The following is a 27,261-nucleotide window of genomic DNA, read 5'->3' as shown; positions in this document are numbered from 1 at the left end:
AGTGGACATTTGAGTTTCTTCCACCTTTTGACCATTGTGAATAATGCTACTATAAACATATGTGTACCTTTTTTGAGTCCCTGCTTTCAATTCTTTTGGATATATTGGTCATTACCAATACCAACAAAAAATGTTTAATTTTTTTGAGGAACCACCATACTGTTTTCCACAGTGGGTGCACTATTTTATATTCCCACTAGAAGTACACAAGGGTTCCAGTTTCTCCACATCCTTACCAACAATTATTTTCTAGGTTTTTGTATTTTTTTTTTTAAGAGCCATTCTGATGAGTGAAATGGTATTTCATTGTGGCTTTGGTTTGTATTTCCCTGATGATTAGTGATACGAGGCATCTTTTCTGTGTTTATTGGCCATTTGTATATATTTTTTGGGAACAGTGTCTATTCAAGTCATTTGTTGTTGTTTAGTGGCTAAGTCATGTCCAACTCGTCGTGTCTATGGACTATAGCCCACCAGGCTCTTCTGGTTCATGGGATTTCCCAGGCAGAAATATTGGAGTGGATTGCATTTCCTTCTCCAGGGGGTCTTCCTGACTCAAGGATCAAACCCAAGTCTCTTGCATTGGCAGATGGATTCTTTACCACTGAGCCACCAGGGAAGCCCATTCAAGTCCTTGCCCATTCCTAATCAGGTAGTTTATTTTTTGTTGTTGAGTTATAGGAGTTTTAAAAAAGTAATTGTTACGGATATTAAACCCTTGTCAGATATATGATCTGCAAATCATTTTTCTGATTTTGTGGGCTGTCCTTTCACTCTCTTAATAGTGTTCTGTACATAGAAGTTTGTATGTTTGAAATAGCCCCATTTGTCTGTTTTTGCTTTTGGTCCCTGTGCTTTTGGTGTTACCTAAGAAATTATTGCCAGATACATTGTCATGAAGCTTTTCCCTCTTGTGTTCTCTTGTGTTTTTTCTTAAGATTTTTGTAGTTTTAGCTGTCGTGTTTAAGCCTTTGATCTGTTTTGAGTTGATTTCTATATGTGGTATAAGGTGTCAGCTTCATTGTTTTACATGTGAGGATCTAGTTTTACTGATGTTGTTTGTTGAAAAGGCTGTTCTTTCTCTGTTGAATTATCTTGGCACCCTTGTCAGAAATTCTTGGGCTGTATATATGAGGGTTTATTTCTAGGCTCTTTATTCTCTTTCATTGGTCAGTCTCTCTTTATGCCAGTACCATACTGTTTTTGGTTATTGAGGAGCAAGCTTCAAATTGTTTATTTTTATATAGAAAAATACTAGTGATTTTATTTTTTTAATTTTTATTTTAAATTAGAACATAGTTGATTAACAATGTCCTGTTAGTTTCAGGTGTACAGAAAGTGATTCAGTCATACACGTATTTATTGTTCAGATTTTTTTCCCATTTAGATTGTTGCATTGACTCAGATGGTAAAGATCTGCCTGCAGTGCATAAAGACCCGCATTTGATCCCTGGGTGGGGAAGATCCTTTGGAGAAGGGAATGGCAACCCACTCCAGGATTCTTGCCTGGAGAATGCCATGGACAGGGGAGCCTGGTGGGCTACAGTCTGTGGGGTTTCAAAGAGTTGGACACAACTGATCAACTAAGCACACACATGCATTCTTCTTCAGATTCTTTTCCCATTTAGGTTGTAATGTAATATTGAGTATAGTTCCCTGCACTATACAGTAAGTTCTTGTTGGTTATCTATTTTAAATATAGTAGTGTGTACATGTCAATCACCAAATCCCAATCTGCGCCCCCCTTACCCCTTAACCGTAAATTCATTCTCTTAAGTCTGTGAGTTTGCTTCTGTTTTAAAAGTAAGTTCATTGTACCATTTTTTTTTTAGATTCCTCATATAACTGGTATCATATAGTATTTGTCTTTCCTTGTCTGACTTAGTATAGTAATCTCCAGGTCCATCCATGTTGCCGCAAACGGTCTTATCTCATTGTTTCAATGGCTAAGTAACAGCCATTTTATATAGGTACCACATCTTTATCCATTCATTTGTTATGGACATTTAGGTTGTTTCCATATCTTAGCTATTGTAAATAGTGCTGCAGTGAATATTACTTGCTGTTTATTTTATGTTTATTTTAGACTCTAGAAATGCTGTTAGACAAAAAGCAAATATGAGCTATTTTTTTATTCAAGTTCAGAATGGGTCATAAAGCAGCAGAGACAGCTTGCAACTCAACAACACATTTAGCCTGGGCACTGCTAACAAAGGAAATGGCATCCCACTCCAGTACTCTTGCCTGGAAAATTCCATGGATGGGGGAACCTGGTAGGCTACAGTCGATGGGGTTGCAAAGAGTTGGACATGACTGAGCGAATTCACTTTCTTTATATAGTTCTTTTGGAGAAGGAAATGGCAGCCCACTCCAGTGTTCTTGCCTGGAGAATCCCATGGACTGAGGGGCCTGATGGGCTGTGGTCTGTGGGGTTGCAGAATCGGACATGGCTAAGCAACTAACACACACGCACATACAGTGCAGTGGTGGTTCAAGAACTTTTGTAAAGGAGACGAGAGCTTTGAAGGTGAGGAGCGTAGTGGCTGGCCATTCGAAGTTGACAGTGACCAATTGAGAGCCATCATCAAAGTTGATCCTCTTACAGCCACACAAGAAATTGTCAAAGGACTCCACACAGGATCATCTGTGTGGTCGTTCGGCATTTGAAGCAAATTGGAACGGTGAGAAAGCTTGATAAGTGGGTGCTTCATGAGCTGACCACAAATCAAAAAAATCATCATTTTAAAGTATTGTTTTCTTTTATCCTAAGCAACAGCAGTGAACCATTTCTTGATCAGATTATGAGGTGCAACAAAAAGTGGTTTTTATACAACAACCAGTGATGACCAGCTCAGTGGTTGGACTGAGAAGAAGCTCCAAAGTCCTTCCCAAAGCCAAACTTGCCCCTAAAAAAGGTCATGGTTACTGTTTGGTGGTCTACTGCCCATCTAATCCACTACAGCTTTTTGGATCCTGGCGAAACCATTACATCTGAGAAGTGTGCTCAGAAAATTGATGCAATCATGGAACACTGCAATGCCTGCAGCTGGCATTGGTCAACAGAATGGGCCCAGTTCTTCTCCAGGACCACACCTGACCACACGTCACACAACCAGCACTTCAGAGTTGACAAATTGGGCTACGAAGTTTTGCCTCATCCTCCATATTTACCTGACCTCTTGCCAACTGACTATTACTTCTTCAAGCATTTCAACAACTTTTTGCTGGGAAAACGCTTCCACAGCCAGCAGGAGGCAAAAAATGCCAGTTGTGAAGCATGATTTTTTTATGCTACAGGAATAAACTTATTTCTTGTTGGCAAAAATGTGTTGATTTTAATGTTGTAATGGTTAGTATTTTGATTAAAGATATGTTTGAGTCTCGTTATAATGATTTAAAATTCATAGTCTGAAACTGCAGTTAGCTTTTTCATCAACTTAATATTTCCATTACTCTAGGAGAGGGCTCAAAAAATATATTGTTGTGATTTATGTCAAAGAGTTGTATAGTATCCAGCCTTATATTTATGTCTATAATCCATTTTGAATTTATTCCGTGTATGATATTAAAGAATGTTTGTTTGATTTTTTTACATGTAGCTGTCCAGTTTTTCCAGCATCATTGAAGAAACCGTCTTTTCTCTACTGTATAATCTTGCTTCCTGTGTTGTAGATTAATTGACTGTAGGTTCATGGGTTTATTTCTGGGGTTTTTATTTTGTCCATTGATCTATATTTCTGTTTTGTGCCAGTACCATGCTGTTTTGATGACTATAGCTTTGTAATATGGCCTGAAATCAGAGAGCCTGATGTCCTCTAGCTCTGTTTTTCTTTCTCAGTATTGCTTTGGCTTTCAGGGTCTTCAGTGTCTCCATATAATTTAAGATTTTGTTTTGATTCTGTGACTGACACCATTGGTGATTAGATAGGGATTGCATTGACTCTGTAGATTGCCTTGAATCCTATGGTCATTTTGACAGTATTGATTCTTTGAATCCAAGAACGTGGTATATCTTTTCATCTGTGCCATCTTCGATTTCTTTCATCATTGTCTTACAGCTTTTGGAGTGCAGGCTTTTTGTTTCCTTAGATAAATTCATTCCTTGATGTTTAATTCTTTTTGATACAAAGGTGAATGAGATTGTTTCTATAATTTCTCATCTGACCCTTTTTTTTGTTAATGTATTAATTAGTAGCCAGATATCCTGCTGAATTCTCCTTTGGTTTTTCATTTGATTGTACAAAGATATAATTATGTTTAATCAATAAAATATGGCTTCTTTTCAAATTTATCTCATTTTTGTCTTAATTCCATTGACTTTAAAACAGTGTTAAGTAATTATACTGGCTACATAATGTATTTCTTTTTGTTTTTGTGTAGATGGAGGAAGTCTTTTTTTTTTTTTTGTATAAGACACATTTATTGGAAAATCATGAAACATTAAGAAAGGATATAATAAACACTAAGAAATAAATGCCAAGTTCATGGACAAAAGACAATATTATCAAGATGCTAATTCTACCCAAATCTATAAATTGAATATAATTTCAGTCAATATTCTAATACAATTTTTTGTGAATTTGATAAGCAGATGTTAAGTTTATATAATGAACAGAGGATCACAAATAAATAAATACAAATCTATAGTAATTAAAAGAAATATTGCCTTAGGATTACACACACTCACAAGTGTATACACACAGATAGTTGTCCGTTTAGAGAGTCCAAAAACAGACTCATACAACCTAGGAAACTCGATATACAATGGAGGTGGCATTAGGCCACCTAACAAATAAAGACCTGGAGGTGGCATTAGGCCACCTGAATGAAGACCTAACAAAAGGTGATATCATTTGGAAAATAGATACACTTTATTCTCCACACAAAACAATCAATTCTAAATGTGTAAAATCAAAGAGGTTAAGCTTTTAGAAGGCAACACAGGAAATCTTTATGATTTCCCACACACCAAAAAAAAAAATAATAATAAGGAAAATGTTGATAAATTTGACCCCATTAAAAGTTAAAATTTGGTATTCCAGTACTCTTGCCTGGAAAATCCCATGGATGGAGGAGCCTGGTAGGCTGCGGTCCATGGGGTCGCTAAGAGTCGGACACGACTGAGTGACTTCACTTTTCACTTTCATGCATTGGAGAAGGAAATGGCAACCCACTCCAGTGTTCTTGCCTGGAGAATCCCAGGGACAGGGGAGCCTGTTGGGCTGCCATCTATGGGGTCACACAGAGTCGGACATGACTGAAGCAACTTAGCAGCAGCAGCAGTAATTAACTACCATATGTGATAGCTCCCTTTGCTCCCTTTTATTGCTGACACTTATTTGCAAACTTTTGCGATATGATAACTGTGAAATAACTATTCACTATTGTTTAGTTTTAATTCCTTTGTTACTGGTGAGTTTAAGTATTCTTCTTCTGTATAAAACAAATTTATTTATTTATGGCCACACCACACGGCTTGTGGGATCTTAGTTCCCTGACCCGAACTGAACCCAGGCCCACAGCAGTGAAAGCTGGAGTCCTAACCCCTGGATTGCCAGGCAACTCCCTTCTTGTATCTGTTAACTGTATTTTCTCTTCTTTAAATCGCCTGCTCATATGTTTTACTCATTTTTCTATGGTAATTTCTTCTCTTTAGAAATTGTATTTGTGACTTCTTTAAAAATGCAGATTTTAATTCTTCGTTAGCTTTATGCATCAAAAACACCAAATTTTAACTTTTAATGGGAAGTCTTTTTAATATTTAGCCATAGAGTCTGATGCATTTTTTGTTTTGAGATATACTTCTAACTTTTGAGATTGACATCAAAATGCTTGATTGCAGTTTGGAGCTTAATTGAAATTTAGAACTTAATTTCATTTTGTTTCTCTTGCTATTAACAGGAACAAAATGGTCTGAGGTGTTACGGAAGGACTGCCAAGTTTTGAGGTTCATATGTGTCACCTGCTGTTGGAGGATCTTAACACTGATATTTTCCATTTTTTTCAGAATGGCCAGAGTTTTCTGGTTTTGGATGAACAAAGATTTGCAAAAGAAATTCTTCCCAAATACTTCAAGCACAATAACATGGCAAGCTTTGTGAGGCAATTGAATATGTGTAAGTAAGAACAACAGTTTAATTGGAGTACTGTCATCAGTCACTGATTAAACCATTTTCCTCCCATTAGGATGATAAAGGAAAATATATTCATAGAAGCACCATTAATTTTTAAGTTTTTTACTTTGTCTATTTAACTTACTTGAATTTTGAATGTGTTTCAGATGGTTTTCGTAAAGTAGTACATATTGATTCTGGAATTGTGAAGCAGGAACGAGATGGTCCTGTTGAATTTCAACATCCTTACTTCAAACAAGGCCAGGATGATTTACTTGAGAACATTAAAAGGAAGGTGAGTTATTGTTAACATGATTTAATTAGGGCATTAACATGTAGTATACTTGGTCAAGACATATTTCATTTGTTGAAAGTAAAAATGTACTGAAATAGACAGATTTTGCTGGGGACAATTTAGACTAATAATGCTTTAAGTATGCCCTCTATGGATTTTCTGATTTTTCCTCTGTGTTCAGCTGTACAGGGCTCAGTCTTTAAATACTTTTTTAGAGGGAAGGAAATATTTACATTCTGACTTAGGATAAGGAGTCAACTGTATTATGATGGCTCACTCCTTATAACTTAGCTTAAAAAACATACGCTCCTACTAGAAAGTCAGCTGCTTAGAGGGCCTGTTTCTGTAATTCACTGCTGAATATCCTGTGCCCAAGGTTAAGTCCCATATATATAGTAGGTATTTAATAATAACATTTTTGAACGTATGATATCTTTTGCTGAAATGAGCTATTTTGACTAAGTCCACAAAGGGAGGTGGGGATAAAAGGGTAGTGAACCATGACAGAACATGGCCTTAGTGTGCAGCTATTCTGTATAAATTTAATTAAAAGTGGAATGTGATAATAAAGAGGCTTGGGGGAATTACAGGAAATTTGGCAGAAGGAAATTAAAAAAAGCCCTTAAGTTGCTTCTGTTCGTGGAAACTTTTCCACAGTGAAAATAAATAAATAGATTATTCCTCATCCTCTCTTTGAGCCATGAATGCTGTTATTTTCCTGGGCTTTTGGAACTGGATCTTACCTTCTTGACAGGCTACAAAACCATTTATAACAAGAAAACTTTGAGTTATAACCACGGTGTTTAGTATTTGTTTAATTTCCTACATTTACTTTTTGAAAGGTTTCATCTTCAAAACCAGAAGAAAATAAAATTCGTCAGGAAGATTTAACAAAAATTATAAGTAGTGCTCAAAAGGTTCAAATAAAACAAGAAACAATTGAGTCCAGGCTTTCTGAATTAAAAAGGTAAAGTATTTCAAAATATAATCATCATAACAGGGGTTGGTGTTTGAGTGTGTGTGTGTGTGTGTGTTGAGGTTTGGAGGTTGGTGCTTTAGGTAACTAGATTATGTTGGAGCCAAGATCAAAAACCATTTTTTTAAAGTATTAATTCCCTCTATTTTTATTGGTAGCCATAGACTTTACCCCAATATTATGTTTTCATGATGGTGGTGAAAAGAATATATGTAAACTTGGGCAATCAAAACAATTTGATGCACAGTCTTACTGATGATAGATCATTAAGTTGGTGTCGGAAATTATGACTCTGTTTAGGTTGACTTTGATTTGTTCACACACATGTGAGGACCACAAGCCATAAAAACTACATATGTCACCTGTCCTTTTCTTCTATAGAAATTTCTTAAGACATTTTCTATGTGGCCTATCTTTTAGGAAAAAGTAGGACACAAAAAATAGGGGAAAAAGGTCACAAGAGACTTGCCCTACTTGGTACTTTACATAGACTTGAGAAGGTCATAGTCATACTTCTTATCTACAGAAAAATGTGTTTTTTTTAAACTGGAATTTTTGGCACCATTATTCTAATGCCACATTAACTTGTATATAAAGTAGACCTATATTTCTGTTCTTAGTAAGTAGCTAGAATTCTTCTCAATGTAAATAGGCACCAAGGTCTTAAAGGGCAGTTATTTTATGTATTGTCTTCTCCCATTTGTAACATAGGTCATTAGTTTAGTCATTCTTAAGTATTTTCATTGAGAGTAACCTTGAACTTTGAGTCCCTTTGTGAATAAGCATTAATTTTAGGCTTACTCATTCTGCATGTTTTATTTAAACTCTTATGTTGGTTTACTGTGTGTATCTTGTGTCTACTGAAGTGTCCTTTGACCCAGTTCCTTGAATCTCAGGTTTAGCTTTTAAGGCTTGGGATCCCAAATTTATCCTGTAAATCTTCATGGTAACCATTCTCCTACTTATCTTTAGTAGGCAAATGACAGTATATTTATATTTTTGAGAGAAAGTACAATTATTCAGTAAGTATTAAAATCTTATTTTCTATACTTCTGTATTTAAATTCAGTAGTTTGGATTGAGGAAGATAGCTTTTGTGGAAGTTAATTAACAAAAGAACAAAAATTAAAGCATTTAATAGATGAATTCTTTCATGTCTTACTCAAAATTATCGTTGCTATTAACATTTAATAACTGCAGTTTCCATAGAAGATGATGAGTGAGGGGAAAAATAAAGCTATTGCTACTGGACATGTAATTGGTTTGTCATGTATTTGTGTGTTTGTGTGTGTGCTTGATTGTATCTGACACTTTGCAACCCCCTGGGAGTAGCCCACCAGGCTCCTCTGTCCATGGAATTTTCCAAGCAAGAATACTGGAGTGGGTTGCCATTTCCTTCTCCTGGGGATCTTCCTGACCCAGGGATTGAACCTCTGTCTCTTGCGTCTCCTGGATTGCAGGCAGATGCTTTACCACAGCGCCACCTGGAAAGTCCCTGTCATGTATTCGGGTATGCCTTAAAACAAAACAGAACACATTTTTAATATGCTTTAAAAAAACCCAGACATTTATATGATTGTATTTGAGACAGATCTTTAGACTGTTTTATAGTCTTGATAGTCTTTAGTTCTGCATCAACACTTACCAAATTGTCTGTATGATCTTGAGTAAGTCTTCTCAATTAGCTGAGTCTCAGTCTTCTCATCTATAAAAAAAAAGAGATGATTCTTTTCTTGACAGATTTTAGAAAAGTTTAAGTAATACACGTAAAATGTTTAGAATAGTGCCTGGCATAACAAGTGTTGAGTAAATGTCACTTTGTTTTAAGAATTGTTTTCTAAGCACAAGTCCAGAATTCACATGGTAACCATATTTGAAAAGTTAATTTTTTAAACAAGAAATAATGAACCAGATTGTCAGAGGAGTAAATGGCCTACTATTTTATGGATGTAGGTGTGTGTCTTAGTTTTTGAATATATGTATTGCCATGAGTACAGGGTACTACTGTTAACGAAGTAAAGATTCTGCGTTGTGTCAAGGTTAGTTGCCCTTCTGTGTAATTGAACCAAAATTTTTTATTCTCATGAAGATATATAGTAAAAACTAGTTTATTTCTCTGGTGTTCTTAATTAAAGATATTGAGATCTGGCTTTTCTGACTGAATTTTTAAAATTTTTATTTTTGATAAATAACAGTGAGAATGAGTCCCTTTGGAAGGAGGTGTCTGAATTACGAGCAAAACATGCACAACAGCAACAAGTGATTCGAAAGGTGAGTTTTTTTCTCTATGACTGTAATCTGAATTTAATGAGTATCATTTGTGACCCTCAAAAAAACCTCTGTTGAATAGTCAGTGATTGATCTTAGTTTCTTATATATATTGGGTACACAGAAGTAAAAATGTGAAATCAAGCCAAGTGTTACATATTCTTTTGAATAAAAAAAATTTCTCATTAGCTAAATATCATCATACTATACTTCCAGCTAATGTTTCTTTAGCTTTTAGTAAGATCTTTTGCCTGATATAACAGCTTTAATATGCTTCATTCTTAGGAACATAGTTAATACACTACTAATTTTTTAACATGTAAAAGACATTTATACTGAGTCCAATTTTTTGATTTTGTTTTACTGTTTTTTACTCTAAAAGGCAAAGATATGGTCATGAAAGATAAATGACTAATATTTTGAAAGCAACTAAACAAAAAAATTAGTTATCAAAGTATGTCATTATTAGCCTGTGCAGAAAGGCAGTTAAGGAAGTGGTGTACTATAAATCCTAAATTAGTATCTGAGCTGAAAATTACTGGGGGAACTGAAAATCTCCTTGCTGCATTGTGTCCTTGTGATTTAATCTTCTCATATCAGCTTTCATATGTTAATAAGAGGTGAAACATAAAAGTAATTAAGGCAGCTATTTTTTGCTCATGAGTAAACTGTACTCTTAAGTTTAAGCAACAGGTTTTATAGGGGGAGGGAGGGTGGGAGAGCTTCAGTTTGTTCCTATTCAGAGGCCATTAGCTAAAAATAGGAGTATGACTGAAAGGATCTGGATGTAGTGGAGAGGTTTAGAATACAGAGATGAATGGTAGCTGCACCCTTCGGCCTATAGTCAAAACAGATACACTGATTTTTTTAAAAATAAGTTTCAGGGGAAGGTTGAATGTAAGATTCAGTTTTTATTGTTTAGTCCAAGTATATGTATTTTTAAAATTTCCATAGTTGATTCCAACCTGAAGTCCTGTTTAGGAATACCTAATTTTAAATGATAGATGTATCTTAACCTGTGCTTTATTTTTAAAAAATTTGTGTATCTTTTTCAGATACACAATGCAAAACAATGTTTTGGTTAAATGTTAACTCATAATACTTCATAATTTGTTGTTGTCTTTTCCTTGAAAGCAAGGATAGTTGGTAAAATACTTAATATTTCATTTTTTTCATGAAAGCGAACATTCTGTCTCCTCAAATTTGAGTTTGAACCTATGTGTTTTAGTAGAGTTAGGAAGTTTCCATAATGCATGATAGATTGCTGATAATTTTTTCCCTATTCCTGGAATTTGTTTCTAACTCTGCCATTTCCTCTTTGGCCTTGGATTAACTGGAATAATATATTGGAGGTATCTGTTAGAGAACTTTTCAGGTACAGAAGTCCAGTGATATAAATGTTAAATGCCTCATCTTCAGGAAACAGACTCTGTACAACATAGTGCCAAAGTGTCAAAAGAGAGCTGAAGCTTGCAACAGATTTCAGGAGAAATTTAACCAGCATTTCATGTTCTTATAAATTCTGCTAACTAATGTTTTTAGAATTTTCCCTAACAGTTTTTTATAAATTAACAAAAATAATTAAACTGTTTCATACGTATCTTTAAGGTTAAATGTTGTCTTTTCATCAGCTGTCAGCATTTCCTTTTAAACAAGTAAATTTAGTGGCTAACCTCCTTTGCATAGACTCTTGTTTCGCTACTAAGTTGTGTCCCATTCTTTGTGACCCCCATGCCAGGGGGACATCATGCCAGGCCCCCCTGTGCCTCACTGTCTCCCGGAATTTACCCAGGTTCGTGTCCATTGAATTGGTGATGCTGTCCAACCGTCTCATCCTCTGTCGCCCCCTTCTCTTCCTGCCTTCAATCTTTCCCAGTGTCAGAGCCTTTCCATTGAGTCTGCTCTTCACATCAGGTGGCTAGAGTATTGGAGCTTTAGCTTCAGCATCAGTCCTTCCAATAAATACTCATTTTGACTTATCTGTAGACACCACGGTTCAAAAGCATATTAGACTAATGCTGTCTAACTCTTCAATTAAAATATTTTTATTTTCTCTGTGGAAAAGTTAATATTGATTGTAAGGCAAGCCATTTAGTAGCCTCATTTGGGGGAGAGTGTTCAATAGTAAAGCTATACATTATGTATTTTCAGTTGTCAATTCTCTTTATTTATGTAATTATATTTTATAAGCTTGTGCAAGGAACTCTTCTGCAAAGATTCTAGATAGTTGTCAGTCACTTGGCCTTTGTTCATAGCATCTCAGTGATATACTGATTTTCATAGTTTACTTCTTTAACTCCTTTAGGCAGTACAATTTCAAGGCAGACCCTGAACCAGTGATTCTCACATTCACATCAGTATCACCTGGAGCTCTTGCTGGTGAACAGCACACTTTGCTGGACCCTACCCTCAGAATGTTAGAGCATTTCTGGAGTGGGGTAGATAATTTGAATGTCTAAAAAGCTCTTAGGCCAACACTGCTGGTCCATGGACCATATTTTAAGAAACACTGTCATAAAATATAAAGAATTGATTGCATATCTGGATCTGTTTAATAGTTTTTTCTAAATTTAATGAGACTGAAAATCAGCTTCCTGTGATTGTCATCTGGAAGCTTTGACAGATGTTCAGTGTCTCAATAATTTTCTAGAATTAGCCAATAACTTTTATAATTTGAAAACATTATGATCTGAGAGAGTTGGCAATCTCTTTTGTTTCTAATTATGTTCCTGGTATAAAAAAAATATTTGTCAAACATCAGTTTTCTTTTTTGCATCATAATCTTCTTGAAATAATTTTAAAAGTAAGGATCTATATCCAGGCCAAGGATCTATATCCAGGTGATATATTTATCACACCAAGACAAATAATTGAATTGAATATTGGAGAGATAAATAGGTGGATGGCAGGGGAGGAAGCAAGATATAGATATATGGGAAGATTGATGTCCTAAAAGTGATAGTGAAGTCGCTCAGTCGTGTCCGACTCTTAGTGACCCCATGGACTGTATCCTACCAGGCCCTTCCGTCCATGGGATTTTCCAGGCAAGAATACTGGAGTGGGTTGCCATTTCCTTCTCCAGAAGATCTTCCCGACCCAGAGACTGAACCCTGGTCTCCCGCATTGTAGGCAGACGCTTTACCATCTGAGCCACCAGGGGTACCTCTATATTTAAGTAGCAGCAACTTTATCACAGGTTATTCTGCCTGGAAGCTGGTATTTTTTTTTAATATTATAAGATGCATCCAAATTTAAAGTGTTATTAAATGTGAAAGCTTATGTGACTAAGAATAGAGGACATATAGTACCTGAATTAATTTTATAAGACTTGTAGACGGAAGAATTAGGAATCTATGATGGGATATTTCCTGTATTTTCCTTTTAGATTGTCCAGTTTATTGTTACATTGGTTCAGAATAACCAACTTGTGAGTTTAAAACGTAAAAGGTAAGTTTTTATGGTAATTCATTTTCACCTATCTGTAGACAACCAAACATGTTAGAGTTTAATCATGAATGGCCTTCATTTGCTTAATATGCCTGTTGTCCCAGATGAACGGTCCTCCCTTGTTTATTATCTTCCAACATTTCAAGAGTGGTATTGTTTCTACCGTTGTCATCTTGCTGTTTTTGAGAGATCAGTATAGCCTAAATGGTCATTTTACATACATATGGTTGATAAAGAATTCATTTTTCATTTACATTAGCAAATTATTGTGGTATTAGAAGACCTTATGAGAGAAACTGTTAAAAGAGGATACATGCTGAAGAAAACAAAAAATTTTTACTTGTTTAAATTTTTATCTCATATTTAATCCATTCATAAGGTTCTTTAAAAACCTGTGTATTGACAATGGGTTGTAATACCCATAAATGTGAATAACTACGTTTGTCACAATTAAAACAAGAAAAACAGTGACAAAGGAATAGGAGAAGGAGAAAAAGATTAAAAAGATTATCTTGTAAGGCTGAGGATTTTAGCAGACCTTGTTTATCCTTACAGCTTATGCTGTGAAAATAACTCTGCTTCTACTAATTCTTTGTGATACTACCTTTTTTTTTTTTTTTTAAACTATGTAAGTACCATAAAGAGTTATATAGTTCAATCACAACTGTATTTGGGGAGAATAATTTATTATGTTTATTAGAACAGATAGTACAGAAGAATGGAGAAATAAAAGTCCTAGACACACTCATCCCCCAGTTTCTATTCCTAAGATGTAATCTTTTTTAAGAGTTTCTTTGACCCTTACTGAAATGTTTTATTCATTGTTAAAGTGAGTGTGTTTATATGTGGGTAAATTATTAGAAGCAACCTAAACTCCTTGTATGTTTGCTTCACCAAACTTCATATATATCCTCTGATTTTCAGGCCTCTACTTCTGAACACTAATGGAGCCCAAAAGAAGAATTTGTTTCAGCACATAGTAAAAGAACCAGCTGATAATCACCATCATAAAGTAATTTTTCAAATTGTGTTTTCTATTTATTATCTCAAACTAAATTTTATACAGCTGTCTCTCATGCATTTAAAAAAGTTTACTGAATAATCTTAACTGCTCATCCTCCTGCTTTTAAAAATCGTGACTTTTTAATTATTTAATTTAGATTATTTTAAGAAATAAACTATTACACATACAGTTGTCTCAGTTGGCTGTTTCCAAGTTCGTTTTTCTTTCCCTCTCACTCTCACCTCTCATCCAGAGATAAATCACTATCTTGAATTAGTATTTATTCCCATGACTATTTGATGTGTGAATCCATGAACAGTATTTGGTATTACTTTGTATACCTCTGTTGTGAAAGTCTGCTCAGTCGTGTCCAACTCTTGTGACCCAGTGGACTGTAGTTCTCTAGGCTCCTCTGTCCCAGACAAGAATACTGGCATACATTGCCATTTCCTTCTCCAGGGGATCTTCCTGACCCGGGGACCAAACCTGAGTCTCCTACATTGTAGTTGCAGGCATATTCTTTACCATCTGAGCCACCAAGGAAAGCCTGTATATGTCTAAACTTTATACAAATATTATTTTGTACATATCCATTTGCAGTGTGGCTTTTTTCACTTGGTCTTTTGTGATTTATTAAACATAGAGATTTAGTTCATCTTAACTACTCTGTGGGGTTAATTGAATATTATGATAATGCAATTATGTACTTGTCCATTGATTAAGTTTTTTCCAGCTTTTACTATAAATGTACACAGACTAGACTCCTGTAGTATAGCAACTGCAAAAAATATTTTTGTTTACTTTAATTTTTATTACAAGCTCTCTGGATAAATTGTCAAACTTATACCCAGTTGAAGATTAGTTGAATCCAGACTTATTAATATCTGATTATCATAACTTTAAAGTAAAGTAAAGTTACTTTAAAAAGTAACTTTAAAGTCCTAGAATTCTGAATACTGTTTTAGATTTATTATTAGGGTGTTGAGATTTTTGTTCTCAGGCAAGTTAGAGTCACCCAAACATCTGGTTTCTTTTCCCAGCGTTTCTAAATAGTCAATGATATCTGTTTTTAGGATTGAAGATTCATGTAAATGGTGAAGATTTCATAGTTTAATTTGATTTCTGTCTTATGCTTCTATATTATCTAGTGTTGAAATTGATATAATTTTGCATTGTAATAATTACTGAAGTTTGCTCTGAAGAATGCTTTTTTATTAATGTACCTATGGTCTGAATATATTTATAGCTGAATTTAAAACAAAAAAATCATTGCTAAAAAGCCAAACTGACATCTAGTGTAGGATAGTTGAAGTGTTTTTTTTCCCCCCCTGTTAAAGAAACCATCTAATGAGTCAGAATAAAACGTGTCTAACAAAAGTAGCTGAAGTTGAAATAATCTCCACCAGCCTAGTGGCCGTCTGGTTATGCTTGAGATTTCTGAAGTCCTAAGCTTTTTAACTCTTTGGGTATAAGAAATACTTTAAAACATTCTGAGGTATGTCATCTTTACGGTCCCTTACAGTGAAAGAAATAGTTAAGTAGCATGCAGATAATACACCTTATACCTTTGTGAATTGGTACTTCTAATACCAGTTTAGTGTATAAGTCCCATTAGGGCAGAGAAAATATGTTTTGCTTACCATTGTATCTCAAAGCCCAGTTACCATTTTTTAAATGCTATGTTGTTTGGTAGTCAAAATAATTTGTTTTCTGATACATTTTCTACCTGATTTTTTTAGGTTCCACACAGTAGGACTGAAGGTTTAAAGTCAAGGGAGCGGATTTCAGATGACATCATTATTTATGATGTTACTGATGATAATGCAGATGAAGAAAATATCCCAGTTATTCCAGAAACTAATGAGGATGTTATATCTGATCCCTCCAAGTAAGGAGATTATGAAGTAACATTTATGAAAATAATGCTTTTCTTAACAGATCTAAATTTAAAGCTACTTTATTCATTGATGAACTAATATCTCACCCATATTTTAATTGTTGAACTGAAAAATTAAGCCAAATTATTCAACCAAGTACCTCCCTCCTTCCAGTGAAAAGACTCTCAGCAAAAAGCAATGAGAATTAATTCTCATTTTTAAGGTTTGGAGTTTAAGACCTTTAATTGGGTCTTTGTTCTCTTACATTGTATGAAGTATCATATTTGTCATTAAACCTCACACTCAAGAAAATTAAACGTTTTGTCAGGTGCTTTGCGGGGGACAGGGGGACAGTTTCCCTGGAGAATGACTGGATAGGGTGAATTTATTGACTTCGTCTGAAAATGTAATTGGTTATTTCTCACATTGCTAATCTAGCTGTAGCCAGTACCCTGATATTGTCATTGTTGAAGATGACAATGAAGATGAATATGCACCTGTCATCCAAAGTGGAGATCAGAGTGAACCAGCCAGAGAATCCCTGAGTTCAGGCAGTGACGGCTCCAGCCCTCTCATGTCTAGTGCCGTCCAGCTGAATGGCTCATCTAGTCTGACCACAGAAGATCCCGTGACCATGATGGATTCCATTTTAAATGATAACATCAATCTTTTAGGAAAGTGAGTACTCATCTGGATGCTGTTTAAATTTATTTGCATTCTTTTTTACTTCACATGTTCTTTTTCTCTGTGAATGATTTTACTTTCAGGTTATGAACCCAGGTAGTCAACCTTCTATTTTGGTCCGGACTGAACTCTGCAAATGTTATTTTGAGAAAGCTTTGATTATTCCAAGAGCAGTCTTGGGATTTTCTTGTCATTTCCTTAGATTTATTTAATGAAATACTTGTTTTTGAATGTCTTCAAAGTGTGTGTGTTTTTGTGTATTTATGTTTTTGTCAGGACTACAGAATAACACAATCTCTATTAAGGAGCTTATTTATAGTATAAGAAAACATGAAGTTAGTAGCAAAGACCAGTAATAAGAGGTGAAACATTTATAATTTATAATACAGAGGAAAAAGATAAAGTCAGACTGTGTTATTGCAGAATTTTTTTCTTTAAAAACTAAAGTTTTATATAAAGGCTGTAGGTTCTCAAGTAACTGAATTTTTGAATCTTAAGTTCTAAATAGGATCTCTTAAGGTTAAAAATTGGTAAGGATTCAGCAGTTGCTAGGAATATTTTGCCTAGCAAGTTTGCAGTGTGATTATAAACATAAAAGCCAGGAAACCTATATTTGATTTTTTTTTTAATATCTTTTTTCCTTAGGGTTGAGCTGTTGGATTATCTTGACAGTATTGATTGCAGTTTAGAGGACTTCCAAGCCATGCTGTCAGGAAGACAGTTTAGCATAGACCCAGATCTCCTGGTTGATGTAGGTACTTTGAATATTCTTTGTTGTACTACCAGTTTGTGTATATGTGAATATTGTTTATAAATCAGTGCATCATTTTATTGAATTCTACACTGTTTTTGCATTTCATTTATTTTAAATGAAATGGTTTTGTTAGAATGGACAGATGGTTTCAGGACAGTGAAGAAGGGTGATCACTATTTGTCTCTGAGTAGAAGTTCAGTTAATCCCTCTGCAACAACATATCAACTCTTTTCAAAAGTACTGTTAAATCCAGGTCTTGTCTGGACTTGTTGCTGTGTTACATTTTGCTCTGGAATAAATTGTCATTGAATAGAAATTAGTAGAAGTTTGTAAAAAAGATCATGGAGACACTTCTCAATATTTGGGAATTAATTTTTCAGTCAAATGTACTATATGTTGTCATATTTGCTGTTTTTAAACATTTTTTATATTTTGAGTCCCAAGATTCCCCTATTCCAGTCCTCACCAGCACCTGTATGAACTTGATTCCAGTGTTGTCTGGACTTTGAATCCTTGTCTATCATTTTTGGCACTAACCACCTTCCTTGCTTTCTTTTCTCTTGTTCCTACCATTCCTGTCTCCCTTAGCTAAAGCTTCCTATGTGGCCTGGTCTTATTCAGAAGAATCTTGTTCTTTCCTCTATTTCCATTTTCTGTTGTGTTTTTTTCTTGAAAACTTTTGTTCCTTTTTTTTTTTTTTTTTGGTATGTTTTCCCCTTAAAATGCAGCTTCTTTCACATCAGAAGATTCTGTACCTCTGAGCCACCTGGAAAGCCTTGTCAGTGTTAGATGGCTATTATTCTTCCTAAATCATTAGTACCTCACAGGATGGATTTCACCTTCTTAGAAGATTCCCTTTCCATGTTGCTCTCTAGTAAATTTAACATCCATACTAATGACCTACTTCGACTTGTTAACAATAACTTGACAGCCCTTCTTGATTCTGCAGTCTTTGTTCCCAGTCTGAATTTAGAGACCTTTTAGAGTATCTGTCCCTTACATCACATAGAAGGAAATAAAATCCTGTAATTCTTACTGTCTACAAATCCTCTGTCTTCAACTAGGTCATTTAACTTTGGAACAGTTAGCACATTCTTTTGTCCTCACGACCTTATCTAGCCAATTCTTCCCTATTCATAGAGCATAATTCACCATAATTCACCATCGGTCCTCTCATCAGTTGTACAGTCTCATATACTTTCTTCTTAGAAAGTAAGTACCTGTTTGCTCTTTCAAGACAGTTTGTACACCTGCCCTCTGCCGCTCTTATTTTTCTATCTCTAGCCTTGATCTTTCCCAGCTGCCTTCAGTAGGTACAGGTAATCTCCATCTTATAAAACATTTTGATGTATTGCTCTGCTTGTTTACCATTCTGCTTCTCTAATCCTTATACTCCAAAACTGTAGAAATGAGTGGCTGTGTTTGTTACTTTTTTTATTCCATATTTTCTTTTGAAGTTCTGGATTATCTTGACAGATATGTATCTGTCAAGTAAATCTGACAGTAAATATCTTTATTTACTCAAATCCTATGCTGCCTTGGTTTACCTATTGTAAATAGACTGCAACTTTTTTCTCCCTAAATTAGGCCACTGGGCTAGTGGAAGAAGGTTTGTTTTGAATCAGACAGATTTGGGTTCCATTTTTGGCTCATGTTAATTACTAGCTATGTTATTAATCTTGGAAAAATTAACCTCCCTTGCTCAGTTTCCCCATCTATTAAATATGGCTAATGCCTGACATGAAGGGCTTTTGTAAAGATTATAAATAATTGACACTATTATTATTTAACACCAATGATTTTCTTCAATAGAACTTTTTATGTTGATTTTAAAGGCACTGGACCTCTTTGTTCTCTTCCTGTGTCCCTAACCATTCTGTTTCTTCTAAGAGCTTTTCTTTGTCTTGCTGTCTTACACTTGTGGTTATTCCCCAAAGTACCCAGTCTTTTATCCTATTTTTTTTCTGCCTCTTCTTTTTCCTGTCTTGCCTCTCAAGGGATTTTGGCTTGTAGGATTGCTCTCAAAAGTGTATCTCCAGCTCTTAATATTTTTTAAAGTAAACTTGGCTTGAATTCCAATTCCATGCCTTTGGGATCATCAGTTAGATCTTGCCTTAAATTATTTGTGTTTAACACCAAACTTTTGTTTATTCTCTAAAGTAGCTACCTTTTAGTTTTATTTTCTGTAGTGGTATCAGACTTCTCTTTACTGACACAGGATACTAATCATCATCATCTTGGTTTCTTTATCTCCCCATTTACCAAGTGCTGTGTATTTTCCAAGATAGCATTCACAAATCGCGCCTCCTTTCTGTTTCCACTGTTGCCTTTCTCATCTAAGACCTTCATTGTTTCATTCTTGAATTATGCAGTATTGTTATAAATGAAAAATTACTCATAAGCTGCATTGTTTTCTGAATGGAAAAAATAAGTATATGTGTGAATAAATATGCTGAGAAGTTCATGGGTTCTTGCTGCAGAGTTCAGTACTAAGTGACACAATGTGGAATCAGTAGGAGAGACTTGACCTTGGAATTGAACCGTGTCAGTTCCTCATACATGATCTACTTTTTCCTACTTGAGACCATGCGTCTGCTAGGAATACATGAAGGTGTCCCTAGTCAGCGTATGGGGGGTTGGGGCAAAGGAGGAGAGAGCAGTTTATACTGCAGGTCCTCCTCAGATGCTACTCTCAGTAGGGACAAAATCTGGTCAGGCCTCCAAGGCATGTGTAAGCTGAACTGGTAGAGATTGGCAGTGATGTGTATAGTTACCTACCTATAGTTACGAAACCGAGTTTCTTCTTTTTTCTGGAACAGTAGGTGGTATAAAAGTAGGAAAAGGAAAGGAAGAGCTGAGGATATTTTTAGGGCTACAGTGAATGTGGAACTTTAAAGGAGAGAAATGAGTGTCTAGAGGGTGAAGGAGCCTCTGCATTTCATTCTGTCCTGCAAACCATTTGGTGTGCTCATTCTCTTAAAATGCTTTAGTCAGTATATTTCATTACTCAGGCCACTCCCAAGATGCTCATTGTGGACAGAATGTCCTGTCCATTCATTGGCCTTGCCTTATTTTTAAAAACCTCACATATACAACTTAACTATTCAGGTCAGAACTTCTGTGTCCTTTGGACCAGTCATTTCATTTGTAGAACTTACTTCACAACCATTTCCTCTCTATTGTTGCTAATGCTATGACATCCTCTCCTTTTTAGGTCCTAACCATTTTCCAGGAACGGATACATGTCACATAGTTTATTTTGTCTCATCCTGTGTGTCTGTGTTTTCTTTTCTCTTTCTCTTAGCTCCTTAGTACTTTTGAGCCCCACCATCCATTAATTACTATTATACTGGATTGTATCTGATCATATGTTGCTATTTGATTTTGTTCTTATCTTGCCTTTTAGATTGTAAGCTCCTGGAGAGCAGGTATAGTGTCATCTTGTATTCTTCATGATGTCAATTATTTCTTAGATGCTCAGTAAATCCCTGTGGAAGGGATGACTTTGAAGCTTATGACATAAACAAAAATTATGTTTGTAAAGTGGCTGGTCTCAGGAGTGCAGTAAGCAGTGGTCTTAGCATCTGTGGCTTCCCTTGCTATGTGGCTTCCCTTGCTATGTGAAATAATCAATGTGGAGTTATACCATTTGATCAGAGGACTCCACCTGAGGTGTAATTTAGGAACCATTCTCATAGAGCAGATTCTGTACAATTATCGCATAATTAGCAGGTAGTCAGTCAGTGAAGGATCATTGTAAGGGCAAGGAATTCAGCCCTGGTTGCCATTTAAGGCTGAAGGCATTTAGGGAGGAAAAACTAAATGAAGGAGAGGGGAGATGGGAAAACCACCATTTGTTTCAAGTGATTTACCCTACTATTATTATAGGGTAGAAATTCTTAAAACATCTAATGCATGGGCTAGCTTGCTCTGCTTTTGTTTGCTTTTCTTTCTGCTTTCTTGCTTTTCTCTTCCAAACTTGTTTTACTATATGGAAAATTTGTAGTGCAGGAACTACATCTCTTCACCCTACATAGCTGTATAAAATTTTGAACACACAGTTAAATTTTTTAAAATATTTTTTAAACTTATCATCTTTCTTGTTTGGTCTTTCAGCTTTTCACTAGTTCTGTGCAGATGAATCCCACAGATTACATCAATAATACAAAAGTAAGTTTTAATTCATGTTGCTCAGGACCCATAGCTGTAAGAATTTGAAAAAAAAAAAAGTCCAAGTAGAGAGCAGTATCACTCCCAGTTACAAAAAGCATTTTATACGCTTACCTAATACATGTAATCAAGATAATAAAATTCTAAATGAAAAATTAGCTTTTGGTTATGGGGTGATCATTGCCCAATTCTTCTGTGCCTTGTGCTGTTAAATGTGAATGTGGAATTAGCATTCAACGTGCTGGAAGATAAACTGACTAAATTAGGCATACTTAGGTATGTCGCTGAAAGAAATTATTAAAATATTATTTCTTCATGTTCTGATGTCTTCATTTTACATTCTTACTCCATCTATAAATAACACCTCAGCATTTTTGTTGAAATTTGAGGGTATTCATATTGAAAATGAGTTCCTTCATTTTATTAGCATATAGTAAAAGCACAGGAATTTGTATTATTTGTAGGGAAGGTGAGTTCAATCAGTGAAGTATGGATTTGGGACTTTTTTAAGGGGAGTTTTTATTTTCTTAAACATAGTAACTATAGTTGGGATTAGCACGAGTTAACAGATTCTTTAGAACTGGTTTTCAGTGAGTAATAAGGATATCAAGTTATTAGAGCGGACATTTAGAAATCAGTCTGTTACATTGTATGGCTTATTGTCTTGAGTAGGTGTATACTTCATTTATCTTGTATTTATACCAAATCATTTCATAATTCCTGTTTTTCATTGAATAAAAAGGTAAATCAGTTCCCCTGAAATTTGTACAAATTCTTCAGTAGAATCAAAATTTAATTTATATTTTTTTAATAAAAAATGAACATATATCTAATAAATATGAGGTATTAGAGTGAGGAGGTGGAATTTTTCTAACTATTGTCATGTTCAGTGAGGATAGCCTCACCACATTTTCAAAGTTATAGCTTGGGTAACTTAAAAGTTGAAGGTACTTGTGAATTTTTGAACTAGGAAGTTGGTTATATATTTGGTATTTGGATGGTTTATATCAGGGGTTGGCATACTTTTTCTCTGAAGACTAAATATTTTGGGCTTTGCAGGAAGCCAGATATTCTCTTTCACAACTACTCAGGTCTGCAAAATCAACCATGGATAATACATAAGAGAATAAGTGTGGTTGTGCTTCTGTAAAACTTTTTAAGAAACAGGTAGAACGCTGAATTTGGCATGTGGATTATAGTTTGCCTAGGTTTACATTATAAGAATTTATGGACCACAGTCCGATTGTGTTTTAGTAATACAGTATTACTGAATGTTAGACTTTAGGTTGGAGAAGGCAATGGCACCCCACTCCAGTACTCTTGCCTGGAAAATCCCATGGACAGAGGAGCCTGGTAGGCTGCAGTCCATGGGGTCCCGAAGAGTCGGACACGACTGAGCGACTTCACTTTCACTTTTCACTTTCATGCATTGGAGAAGGAAATGGCAACCCACTCCAGTGTTCTTGCTTGGAGAATCCCAGGGACAGGGGAGCCTGGTGGGCTGCTGTCTATGGGGTCACATAGAGTCGGACATGACTGAAGCTACTTAGCAGCAGCAGCAGACCTTAGGTTGAGTGAACAAGGATCATGCATATATATAGTGAATGTGCTGCACTGTTTGTTTATTGTTAGACATGAAGGCATTCTCTGTTCTTGGATCATCTTCTTGTTCCCAAAAGCTTTCAGAAATAACAGTTAAATGGCAAGTTTGCATATTCTCTACAATACTGTTTGTTCAGTTGCTGAGTCATGTATGACTCTTTTTGAAACCCTGTGGACCATAGCCCACCAGACTCTTCTGTCCATGTGGTTTTCCAGGCAAGAATACTGGAGAGGGTTGCCATTTCCTTCTCCAGGGATCTTCCTGACCCAGGGATCGAACCATGTCTCCTGCATTGGCAGGTAGATTCTTCACCACTGAGCCACTTGGGAAGCCCAAATTCTATAGTATTCTACAATACTACAGAAAAATTAAAATTGAGAGTGATTTTTTTATCATGTTTTAGAATTTTGATTAATTTTAAATAATTGGCACATCAGCTTTCATTCCGTTGCCGGTGACAAGTATTGTACGATGTGTATTAAAGCACTTTTTCCTAATGAATCAGTATGCAGTATAGCCGTCTCAGTGGCTGCTAGGAATAAGCAAAAATTTGCTTGGGAGATGAAACCCGCTTGTTTTCCTGGTTCTCATATTAGAATAACAACAGTGGCATCCTTGAAAAATACATATTTAGGGCTTCCCAGGTGGCGCTAGTGGTAAAGAACCCACCTGCCAGTGCAGGAGACATAAGAGACCTGGGTTTGATCCCTGGGTCAGGAAGATCCCCTGGAGGAGGAAATGGCAACCCACTCCAGTATTCTTGCCGAAGAATCCCATTGACAGAGGAGCTTGGTGGGCTGCAGTCCATAGGGTTGCAAAGAGTCAGACACAACTGAGGCAAGTTAGCACAGGAAGTAGAAACACAAAGAAAATATTACTGCATTAATGCTTTTTTTAATTGTGAATGCTAAATGAGAAATAATTTGGGGGGAAGTTTAGTTTTTATTATGTCATGAAGTCAGTATTATCTGTGAATTCTGGAAATTTGTACTGTTTAATTTTGTGTTGATATCAGGGAAATTATAGGAATTAGTATGTTAAACCATATATAATTTACAAGCATGCAGATATCTGGGACTTAACAGCTATTCAGGAAAAATTTTGAACCTCAGCACTTCAGTTTGAACATCATTGAAAAAAGCACTGAAGAACTTAATGTTAAAGATTTAATTCCCTTACAGTCAGGTGTAAGGAGAGAAGACAGTGTCAAAAGAAGTAATTTAAAAATGACAGAAAAGAACTGAAAGAGCCACAAAAAGGAAATGAAGAAATACCGCCTCACATTTGAGGCTTCCAAATATAAATAGTTTTAAGGATGTCATCATGTCATCCTGGGCTACTGTAAATATGTTTATTTACGCTAAATATTCTGTTTGTGAGCGAAATGTGTAATACATTTTAAGCCAAAACTGTTTAAAATTGTTTATAGAATTAGCTCATTAGCAGTTTGAAACTAGCCATCTTTGATACATTACCATCTTCTACTCTTGACAGAGTCTGTCTATTCTGCTGTTGAAATGCCCCTCCTTTTTTGTACTTACTGGCATCCTAGTTCAAGTTCTTTGTTTCATCCACTTGGTGACAGCAGTAGTTTTCTTAGCCAATTTGATTACATCTACTCAAATCTCTCTCTCTCTCTCTCTCTCTCTCTCTCTGTCTCTCTCTAGTTCATCTCTCCTGAAGCTCCCCTTTCCCATGTATTTCAGAGAACATACCAGTATTCATATACTGTACCAATTTTAAATGTTTTGCTGTTTTTCAGGAACATAAAAAATATGAGACAAGGATTTTTATACTATTTTTTCTCTTTTAGTCTGAGAATAAAGGATTAGAAACCAAGAACAATGTAGTTCAGCCAGTTTCAGAAGAGGGAAGAAAATCTAAGCCCAAAACAGGTAGGTATAAATGTAGTATTCATTTTTTAAAATTAAGGTTTCTATGTAGAAACTAATGTGAGCAAAGGAAGGTTTTGCCATGCTTAATGATTGAACATGGATATGTATTAGTCTTCATTGTATTCATAACATATCAAGGTTCCAGCATATAAAGGAAATTCGTGTAGTGATAGTTCTTAAAGTTTGTAATTTCCCGCCCTATTTAACTTCAGAAGAACTGAAAGAACCCTCATTTCTTAATTAGTGAATATAAGACTACATTTTCTGACTTACATATTTTTAAATTTACTGACACAAAGTATCATGTTTGACTGTATATAAGGGTAATGATTGCACATAAGCACATCTACTTCTGTTTTTTCCACTTTCAGCTTGAATTCTGTATAAGCTGATGGTAAAAGAGCATTTTTCTTATCTTCATTATAGATAAGCAGCTTATCCAGTACACTGCTTTTCCACTTCTTGCATTCCTCGATGGGAACCCTGCTTCTTCTGTTGAACAGGGGAGTACCACATCGTCAGAAGTTATGTCCTCTGTAGATAAACCCATAGAAGTTGATGAGCTTCTGGATAGCAGCTTGGACCCAGAACCAACCCAAAGTAAGCTTGTTCGCCTGGAGCCATTGACTGAAGCTGAAGCTAGTGAAGCCACACTGTTTTATTTATGTGAACTCGCTCCTGCACCTCTGGATAGTGACATGCCACTTTTAGATAGCTAAATCCCCAAGAAGTGGACGCTACGTGTATATATTCATCAAAATGATGAACTATTTATTTTAAAGTATCATTTGGTACTTTTTTTTGTAAATTTCTTTGTTTCATTTTATCAGATAACTGTGGAATCAAAAGCACCTTTTGCTTTTCTCACTAACCACCCACTCTTGCAAAGCTTTCAGGTGTTACTCAATTACATAGGTACATAAAGATTTGATGTGTTAAATCACATTATTGGCATATCTTTAAGTTGGATTCAAATGGCCGTTTTCTCCAGTTACACTAAATTGGATTTCTTTTTTACATATATGTTCATTAACCCCAGTTAAACTTTTCGTTTGTTTGTTTTACTTGTTTGATGCTGTCTTGTTTGCCTTGAGTGTAAGTCACTATAACTAATGGTAGAACTCCTAAAGCTTTCTCTGTTCCAGTTGCTTTTATTGAGTATTTTCACATGACTTCTTTATAAAACTGGGAACATAAAGTGCCTGTATCTTGTAAAACTTCATTTGTCTCTCTTGGTTCAGAGAAGTTCATTCATGTTCAAAAGGAAGGCAACATATACTTGAGTGCTTGCTGTCTGATACAGTTTCAGCTGCATATATTATAGACAGAAGGGGATGGGATGGTGTCAACCCATCCAGCTCACTGGACTAGTTTTAAGTAAAAGTTTTCTGGCTTGTTTTGTGTTTTTTTGAAGCACACTATTTAGTAAAATAAATATAATGAATGTTGCGTATCTAGTGTCTGTTATGTGTCTTCTTTGGAGTGACATCCACATGTGACAGTCTTTCCTTTTCATATGAAGTAGGTAGATGTAAACTGTGAACTTTGTCTGTTGTCCATTATTCTAAACATGAATCATACCAAGCTCTTTGTGCCTCATCTCAGAGGATAGGTTGTATTGCAACAAGGAGGAAAATATAATGACTCCAAATTTAATGTGTTTTAAGTTCTTTGTTTAAAAATTATACTGGCTTACTTTCTATGTTTCTAATAAAGAATTGAGAAAAGAATGCTTCCAGTTGTCCAAATTAGGTATGAACATTATCACTGGATGCAAAGTGCCTTTAATTTTCACCTTGAGAGAAAAGAGAACCAGTTAAATCACTTTGAAACATTTGCTCAGAAGGATTAGAGAGACTTAATGCAAGGACAGAGAACCATCACCTGAAGAATTCTACCTTCGAGCAGAGAACTGGAAGCAGTGAGCTAGTATCTGAATGCTTTTTAAAATAGGGCTGTTTGATGAGAAATTACAGAGATGGCTTTCCTTATTGGCTATAGACTCTCTCTTAGTATCTTGGAATTTCTCTTACTATGATATGAAAATTCAAATAAAGCCTAGCACAGAAGGGTAAGAAACCCTTCCTTAGCAGATCCTAAAATACTTGGCTCTGACAGTGGGATCTTGGTGAACAAATTCAAGAACTCAAAACAGTGTTCTGCATAAAAGTGCCAAG

The 27,261-nt window shown here is 35.4% G+C and overlaps 1 protein-coding gene across 2 annotated transcripts in view; it reads left to right on the top strand.

Moving 5' to 3' along the window:
• Positions 1–26,537, top strand: part of HSF2 (heat shock transcription factor 2) — a 39,794-nt gene extending 13,257 nt beyond the window's left edge. The window contains exons 2-13 of one of the 2 annotated variants that reach the window (XM_019967136.2): positions 6,008–6,116; positions 6,281–6,408; positions 7,251–7,375; positions 9,579–9,654; positions 13,037–13,098; positions 14,023–14,110; positions 15,841–15,989; positions 16,417–16,656; positions 17,308–17,413; positions 21,533–21,586; positions 25,003–25,084; positions 25,511–26,537. In XM_019967136.2, coding sequence (XP_019822695.2) covers positions 6,008–6,116; positions 6,281–6,408; positions 7,251–7,375; positions 9,579–9,654; positions 13,037–13,098; positions 14,023–14,110; positions 15,841–15,989; positions 16,417–16,656; positions 17,308–17,413; positions 21,533–21,586; positions 25,003–25,084; positions 25,511–25,803 — 1,512 coding nt within the window. In that variant the 3' untranslated portion in view covers positions 25,804–26,537. The remainder of the gene's footprint in view (positions 1–6,007; positions 6,117–6,280; positions 6,409–7,250; positions 7,376–9,578; positions 9,655–13,036; positions 13,099–14,022; positions 14,111–15,840; positions 15,990–16,416; positions 16,657–17,307; positions 17,414–21,532; positions 21,587–25,002; positions 25,085–25,510) is intronic. The other variant, XM_019967137.2, reaches the window with a different exon arrangement.
• The last annotated feature ends 724 nt before the right edge of the window (positions 26,538–27,261 follow it).

The sequence above is a fragment of the Bos indicus genome, chromosome 9, assembly GCF_029378745.1.
Source record: "Bos indicus isolate NIAB-ARS_2022 breed Sahiwal x Tharparkar chromosome 9, NIAB-ARS_B.indTharparkar_mat_pri_1.0, whole genome shotgun sequence".
Classification (NCBI taxonomy): Eukaryota; Metazoa; Chordata; class Mammalia; order Artiodactyla; family Bovidae; genus Bos; species Bos indicus.
Note: the sequence above shows the minus strand (reverse complement) of the source record. Positions and strands in the feature narration are given on the sequence as shown.